General features: G+C 37.0%; 1 protein-coding gene across 1 annotated transcript in view; it reads left to right on the top strand.

The window, feature by feature from the left end:
• The window catches only part of LOC110028342 (nucleobase-ascorbate transporter 12), a 37012-nt gene extending 29190 nt beyond the window's left edge, over positions 1–7822 (top strand). Inside the window, exons 8-10 of the mRNA XM_020730158.1 lie at positions 3539–3773; positions 3880–4166; positions 7338–7822. Of these exons, the coding sequence (XP_020585817.1) occupies positions 3539–3773; positions 3880–4166; positions 7338–7559 (744 nt within the window). The 3' untranslated portion in view covers positions 7560–7822. The remainder of the gene's footprint in view (positions 1–3538; positions 3774–3879; positions 4167–7337) is intronic.
• The last annotated feature ends 1049 nt before the right edge of the window (positions 7823–8871 follow it).

Genomic DNA, 8871 nt, shown 5'->3' on the forward strand with positions numbered 1-8871 from the left:
GATCAGTGACATCCCCTACCTTCTCCTTCCTTTGGACTCCTGAAAATAAGTGTTCCTTATTGTGCCATTCCCATTTGGTTTTCCTCATCCTACCTTGAAAACCTGAACCTTGAATTCTTGAAGACTAGAACCATTGATCATTATCGAGAGTTTTCTCAAGTGACTCCCGTCATTTGGGATGTAATTAACTATAGGGGCTTGCCTCTATAGGGAACTTGGAACCCAGATAAAATAAACCTTATTTAATCTTTGTATTAAATAGGGGAATTTGTCGGTCATATATAAAAGGTTCGCAGACCAAACGGATGTCACAAATCTCATAGTTTGCAGGATTGGGTCTATCGCTGAGGTCTACACTTATCTCTCGGGAAGGTGTAGTATTTGCGGTATCAGGCACGATTTTGCAAACTATCAGATTAATGAGATCAATTTGGTCTCATTTTTCAAAAATTAAAACACACTACTTTCAAAACCCAAACTATATATCTTTTATATTTAAATTAAATCTCAAAAATTATTTTCATATATCATATTTTTCAAATAAATCTATATCTATCGAAAAAGTTGACCGACATGGTTGAGTGAACATCTCTGTATGGAGTTGGTTGGGACCTTCTCCAGATTCACCTATATGCTCGATTGCCATGTCATGTGTTAAACCAACAAAACTCTGGTCAGTTGGGGTGAAAACATGAGTTCCGGTAACGACAACACCTATGAACATGCTATCTAATTTTTCCTATATACTGGATCAATGCCGCTAAGTTTGAATTTTTTTGCAGCCGGCATAACCTGTAATATGAAAAGATAAATAATTAGTCAAAATCTTTAGAAAGATGCAATCAACACAAAAAACAAATTTAAGTATGTATTTACCGCTAACTTTTCAGCCCACCATTCATCTGGTGCATCTATTGTTCGCTTAAGTGGATCCCAACCCAATCTGGTTGATCCTCTTTTGAGTTCTTTCCAAAATTTTCAGTCTTTTTTTAATTGATCAAATTTGTTTTTAAGTTTCATCCGATCGTAATCCCTTCCGGTGAGTTCCTTGAATTTAACGGTTAGGTTCTGTCATTCTTCTTTATTGAAATAGGTGGTCGGTCTATTACCCAACTCAACTTCCCTCGCACAAAGATCACAAAAGATCAAGGTGGTCTCTTTATCCCACATCGCTGATGATCCAGATTATTTAGATTTACTTATTTTGACTGTGAGATAAACAAGCTAGCATGAAATTAATGGTGATCAAGAGAAAATTAATGGCAAGCTAGCATGAAATTAATGGTGATCAAGAGAAAAATCGTATGTTCAATAACATTTTTGTTGGAAGGAAAACATAATAATTATTCTGAGATGAGTCATTTGAAATGAGTCATTTGAACATATAAACTGCAATTTATACTTCTGTATTATCTATATTGAATATTGATAATCCTCATTCACAATAAAAAATGGTCGAAAACATAATTCCAATTGGTAATAAATACTAAACTTATACTAGATAATCAATTCTAAACAAGAATTGAACCAAACCAACCCAAACATCAGCTAATAATACATATGCAGTCAAAACAAAACAACCCCAAGCATCCAATTCAGACTTCATTTGACATTGTTATCTTGTGTTGTATTAAATTGCTTACATTATCTAATTTTTATGGAAGAGAGGAAATGCATGGAGAAATGAAAATCACTCCTGTAGTTATCTCCATAATCGATCTTTGAAAAATAGAAACTGCAATTTATACTTCTAACTGGAAAAGAGAAGAATATTCGGATCATATATTCATGATAAACTTTTAACCGAGCAAATAAATCTTCTATTATTTAAGCTTGCATATAGGGTTGCAAAAAAACTGCATGAAGATCTTCCATATAATTCTGTAAACTGAGCAAATGATAAATACTCCATATAGATCTTGCCATATGAAACTGCATATACATCGGGATAAAGATTGACGATGTTTCAAATTTTTCATAGCCCAACAACAAAAGGAAATCCCCCACATTCATTGAAATCATAGATCAAACATATAATACGTTAAAAAATAAGTTAAAATCATAGATCAAGCATATGAAACACAATCCAACTGTAACGTTAAGAGATCACCTTTGGATCTATAATCCAGAAATATAACTGAAGGAGAAAGAGAGCGAAAAACAATTCCAAACAGTGAAATCACCTTCATATTCACCGAAAAAATGGATCTACATTTCCACAATAAATATTCATCATCCCTAAATTGGATCTACTAAACTGTTCCATATTCACCGATAATTTCCACAGAAGGAACGTCCAGGAGAAACAAAAGAGGAGATGCGGGACTGAGGGAGAGGAGGGAAGAGCAAGCGCAGGGAGGAGAATAGACCTTACTTATGGAGCGACTTCGGCCAAGGAGGCAGGAGAGGTGCTCGGAAAGAATCCTTCGAACGAAAAGGAGATACGGGACTGTCTCGAGGGCAAGGGAGTAAAACCTGGGAGTCCAAACGCGGATCGCAGGGATAGACCCGCGATCCGTGTGTAATGCAAATTTAAAAACTCGGTTTCCACATACGCTGCTCCACCACGACAAACTAACACGGCGACGACGTTTTCAAAACAACGCCTCACCTATAAGCTGTCTCAAACGGGCCCTTAATTATAAAATTGGAATACATCAATAATGTTTTTTTTTAATTTTTTTAAATTACTTTTCATTTATTTTTTTCAATCAAATATTTTGAAATTTCAAAATCTTTATATTAGGTTTACATTTATCGAACAATCCTAAGTGCCTTAACTTTTTACTCTCATAATTAGTAGTTAAATAAATAACTTAATACTTGATTTTTTGCATGAAAAATCTAAAAAGATAAAAAAATATGAGGGTTATTTTAGAAATTTTTTTTACTAACAACACTTTCAAAACTGAATATGTATAACATCAATTTTGGAAAAACAAACAATAACTTTTGAACTGAGATCTCGTACAGCAACAACTGAAGCAAATGCACCCTTAGCTCTGTCCGGTGGCAAAACACAACTTTCAACTGTAGTTTTTAAAAAAAGCAGATAAAACACATTTGTCAAATAGAAAAACTGTGGTGCGGCACCGCAATGCCACTCCAGCCTCACCCTTAAGCAAAACATCATACACTATAAATTTTGTTATCAAGAAATCAAAATTTGGGACGCATCTCGTATTCATTTTTTAAAAATTAAATATCCTACAATTATTGAGGCCAGTATCTCAAATCAGCTTCTTATTTAATGTTGGTAAATTGAGATTTTATTGCATCTATTGACAGCGATGTTCCTACTTGCCTTGTCTTGTATTGTTATTTTTGCAGACATAAACAGTGACCTATTTGATGGATTCAGTGTTTATTTTATTTTATTTTAGTATTTGCTGGTTGTTGTTGAATTGATTTTTCCTTCTCGGCAAGTTGGATATTTAGTTTAATTAATTCTAACACATATGAGTTGTGAATTACTGGCCTCTGTTTTTTTAAAGCTGTTTAATGTTTTTACTGATGATTTTATTGTTTTTTTTTCTAGGTTGGTTCATACCATGCATCTTCTTTGTTGGTAGCATCTAAACCACCTACAGCTGGCGTACTCAGCAGAGGGATTGGTTTAGAAGGCGTTTCTAGCATCTTGGCTGGCCTATGGGGAACAGGAGTTGGGTCTTCAACTCTTACTGAGAATGTACATACTATTGCTGTCACAAAAATGGGTAGCCGAAGAGCTGTTCAGTTGGGTGCTGTTTGTCTAATTCTTATTTCTTTTATTGGTAAGTTACCACTTTTAGTTAACTAAGTGCAAATATTAGTGATATTTGATGGATGCGCTTGTTCTCCTTTTATTATGTCAATATAATGTCATATATTTGTTCATAGGTAAAGTTGGCGGTTTTATTGCTTCAATTCCAATGGTGATGGTTGCTGCGCTTCTTTGTTTCATGTGGGCCATGCTGGCAGCTCTGGGCTTGTCGAACTTACGTTACAGTGAGGCTGGGAGTTCAAGGAACAGTATCATTGTTGGGCTTTCTTTATTTTTCTCTCTGTCTATACCGGCTTATTTCCAGCAATTTGGACTCGTTCCTAATGCTAACTCAGCCGTACCGAGCTACTTTCAGCCTTACATTGTTTCATCTCATGGACCTTTCCACACTTCTTTTGGTGGAGTAAGTTCTATTCTTCTATATATTATGAGCTTTCTGATTCAACATGGTTTCGTTTCTCATGTTTCTTTTTATTGTAAGAAGTGCTATTGAAATTAGTTATTTTCATGTTGAGGATAAATAAAAAATGAATTGGTGAAGATTGTGGAGCATTTTACTTTTGTAGTTCATTATAGTTATTCATCACAACCGTGCAAAGAAGTTTGAGATTTGAGGGAAAAACATCTGGGAGAAATAATGCATATTCTCATTGAAAATTATGAAGTAATGATTTAATGAAATCTTAAGCTACGAACAATTAACCATATGTTAAAGATACATGAGAGAGGTAAATTGATACCAAAGTTAACCAAAATGACAAGAGGCAAAAAAATATTATTACTCATAAAGTCGATAAGCTATTACAACTGATTCTAAAAGGGAAATAATAACAACGGGCATAACCTCACTCAACTAGGATTTTATGCCAACGTGATGTCTGGCAGTTATGCTAGGATGGGAGGTGGCGGTTGGGACTTTGATAGTGGCAGCAATGGGGGTTTGGCATGCTTGTGGTTAGGGTGGCAGAACAGGACATCAGGTTCTGGGCGGCTGGAGTGTTGGATTGGAGGTGGGAAAGGGTGGCTGGTTTCTGCAGGATGGAAATAGGGTAGCAGAGAACAGCATGGATCCAATAGAGGTGCTGGCGGGGACGGGAGTGATGGACAGCAGGAACGGCTGACCAAAGCAGCAAAAGTAGGCTGGTTTCTGGTGCTGGATTGGCGGTGGGAAAGGGTAGGCTGGTTTTTGGAGTGTTGGATTGGAGGTGGGAAAGGGTGGCTGGTTTTTGTAGGATGGAAGTGTGTTAGCAAAGAACAGCCGTTGATACAATAGGGGTGCTGGCAGGGACGGGAGTGACGGACAGCAGGAACGGCTGACCATAACCGCAAAGGTAGGCTGTTTGGGTTTTGCAACGGAAAGGTGGAAAGGTTGACCGCAAGACGGCAGCAGCGGAGATAAGGGCCATAGGAATGGTTGGACAGGCAGGGAGGAGGGCTTGGTGGCTGCAGAAGATAGCAGAGCTGCTGTCATTGGGCGCGCTGCAGCAAGTAGGTCGAGGGCGAGGGCGACGCCGGCGGCGGAAGGGAGGTTGCAGAGGATGAGACTGCCGAGGATAAATACTCCTGCAGGAACGAGATGCAGTTGGACGGCAGGGAGGAGGGTTTGGTGGCTGCAGAAGATAGCAGAGCTGCTGTCCTTGGGCACGTTGCAGCAAGTAGGGCGAGGGCGATGCCGGCGGCGGAAGGGAGGTTGCAGAGGATGAGAATGCCGAGGATAAATACTCCTGCAGGAACGAGATGCAGTTGGACGGCAGCTAGAGCGCCATACAACCCTTGGGAGCGGGTAACCATCTCGGAATGAGATACTAGCTGAAGCACCACTTATCCTTAGATACAGTTTTAGAAGGGAAAATGTTGAGAATTTTAGGGCAAAGAAAAGCAAGAATCGACACAAATCTAGAAGAAAACGGAGAGATTTAACGAGATTTGGCAAAGATGCCTGCGTCCTTGGGAGCAGAGCGGCTGTTTTTCCTTCAATTCAGAAAGAGCACAAGATCTCGATAGGGTTACAATACAATATATATATATATATATAACTCTGGTGTTTAATATATAATTACAAAATTACTCATGTATCGTACCACGGGGGCGTTGCCCCTACACTCGCAACCCATATGACGAAAAACTCTTTCAATTGGATAGATGCTTCCGCTCCACTCTGCTCGGGAGCTTCGTTCCGCTCCAACATCCGTCTCTTATTTGGTATATGAGTCATACCTAACAGAAAATAAGGAAGTTGATGGCTGTCTGGATAGCAATGCCAACAAAGAGCTGCCCTAAAATACGAAAACAACATATTTATAGACTTGAGGTAAATAAGAGTGGATCCCACTCCGAATAGGGTGGAAATCCCCACAAAGGGTCGACCAGCCCTCCTAGAGTGATCCAAGCTGCGATCTCCCATGCAGAGATGGCAGACATGGAATGCGGCAGGGGTTTCTGCAGGAAGCTCTTGCGTCGTAAAGAGAGAAATGCAAGGAACATACACATAATTACCTTTATTATATTCTTGTGATTTCTTTCTAGGCATTCCCGATTTGCGTCCCATGCACCGTATCAAAAGGTGATTTGATTTTTTGATAGTGGTGCTGCAGAACTGTAACAAGCAATTTCTGTCACAGGTAATAATAAAATTTGATTCCTAAAACCAGTACCAATATAGGACAACATCGTAAAATTTTCTCCTATTCTCAATTCTATCAGTACATCAATATGTGGGGTGAAAAGAAAGTGAAAGCCAGCTTTTATCTAAAACAATTTTCATATACTTTTTTCCAAAAATGACCTGCAAGTCTTACATTCCTATCCACAACAACAACAGAAACAAAAAAAATAAATAACAACGACAATCTTTTATCACACTGAGCGGGCTTGGCTAAATGAATCAATTTTCTCCATTGTGTCCTATTAAGTGTCATATTTGGATTTAACTTCAATAAATTGAGATCATTTTTTATACAACACACCCATGTCTTTCTAGGTCTCCCTCAACCTTTCTCAACATAAGTCTAATCTAAAACATCTACTCCTAATTGGGTCATCCGATTATCGGCTTTTATTGTGACCAAACCATCCAAGGTGACTTTCTAATCTTGTCTGCCACTAGAGCTACTTCAACCCTTTCACCGATATATTCATTTCGCATTTTGTCTCTTAGGCAAATCTTACATCCCCATCTGATACAGTAAATTTACGTAGACCATATAAACAAATTATTTTGTCAAAGAACAATTTACATACTTGAAGCCATCAAAAGTCTTCGAACATGAAATAAAACGTGCCTTTGTAAAATACATAATGACTAGATATTGCCTAGCACTAATCTGTAATCACGCCCGCGTACTGTTTTATAAATAAGAATAAAACTAATGGAACTCAAACCTCTCCATAAATCCTATAGAGAAGAAGCTACTGAATTTATACAGACTAACCATCTTTCGTGAAATTCTCTTCTCTCTTTTGTCTGGCCTATGAAAGATTCATGATCCACATTAATATGACATGTCAGCATATATATTTTATCTCAATAATCTAATTCTGACTCCTCACCAACCTCATTTTTATTCTTTTTCAGGTAAATTATGTTCTGAATACACTCTTGTCATTAAACATGATAATCGCCTTTCTCATCGCTGTAATTCTGGACAACACTGTTCCTGGTAGCAGGCATGAACGTGGAGTCTACGTTTGGTCTGATACGGAAGCCGCAAGAAGAGAAGCATCCATTCAAAGAGATTATGAGCTCCCTTTTAAAGCGGGGAGAATTTTCAGATGGGTTAAGTGGGTTGGCCTTTGATCATCCTTCGACAACTTCACCCATATTCTTCATCAGTCTCCACTTTTTCTCCCATTAATATCAGATTCGGTAATCTGTTCTTCTCAGGTGGGAGAATGTTTTCTCTTCTGTTATGTGGAAATCTTGTTCTTCTTTACATCTGTAAGAACAGTTTTGTTTTCTTGTATTTGCTTTTTTTTTTCTTTATTTTCTTTTGGATTTTGATTTTCTGTATAGTATGGTATGTTTGGATTATGGGAGGTGATATTGAGTCCTTTTTACTGTACGTGTGCTCTGATTTTTTAGGGGCATTTACATACATACCGCACGATTCTTATGTATTTGCATACCAAACACCTAGACTTTTATATTTACATGCATGCCATTTAAATCTTTAACATCACATCAAGAATATCACCATTACTGTCCTGAAAGTGAGATGCTCCTTTTTCATGCATGGGTTTATGATACCACGGTGTTAATGAGTATAAATATCGAACTTTGGGTGTTAGAATACATAAGAATTGTGTGGTATGTATATAAATTTCACTTTTTTTATGTTTGTATCGAGATTTTTGTATTTTATTTTTGGTTGAATTTTACTGTCTGTTCTCACAGATGCGGTGACGTAGGGTGTGTTTGGGGCGACTGTTTTTCTAAAAAGCAGTTGTAAAGTTGTTTCTTGGAGAAAAATTTGTCAGGAGCTATCATAATAAAGCTGCAAATGAAGAAGCATGAGTTTGTTATGGAGATTTGTTGTGTTGTTGTTTTTAGTCTTATATATGTAATATATTTTTATAAGTGTCGTTTTCAGAATAATTACAACTAAATAATAGAAACATGTCATACTATTGAGATAAACATCAGTACAATACAAAATACTCTAATATATAAAAAATGATCAATTATTTGAAGCATATAATTATAATAATAAGGACAACAATAGTAACCAGTAAGTCTAAAATGATGTGTTGATTTCTTGATGATTAAGTTTTCAGTACACTCTCCTCTATGTGCGACCATATTTTTTCACTTGATAACAATTTGGAGGGAAATTTTCAGTTTTATCAACTCAACATCATAATATTTAGGAGTCCTCTTTCTGGGACGAGTAAATTCCTCTCTCGTAGCTGTCTGTTTTTCTTGATTGTTATTGAACACACGTCGTCACAATGGTAGAGCAAAATTTTTTTAGTAACTAATACTCAGGAAGTCATATTTTCTGTTATTTATAGTTTCAATTAACAAAAATTAAGTTGGCATAACCTTCAAGAAATATAAATAAAAGTTTGTTGGGACACATTACGAAAGCTACAGTCTATCGCTACAAATA

This window comes from Phalaenopsis equestris, unplaced genomic scaffold (assembly GCF_001263595.1).
Source record: "Phalaenopsis equestris unplaced genomic scaffold, ASM126359v1 Scaffold000511, whole genome shotgun sequence".
Lineage (NCBI taxonomy): Eukaryota > Viridiplantae > Streptophyta > Magnoliopsida > Asparagales > Orchidaceae > Phalaenopsis > Phalaenopsis equestris.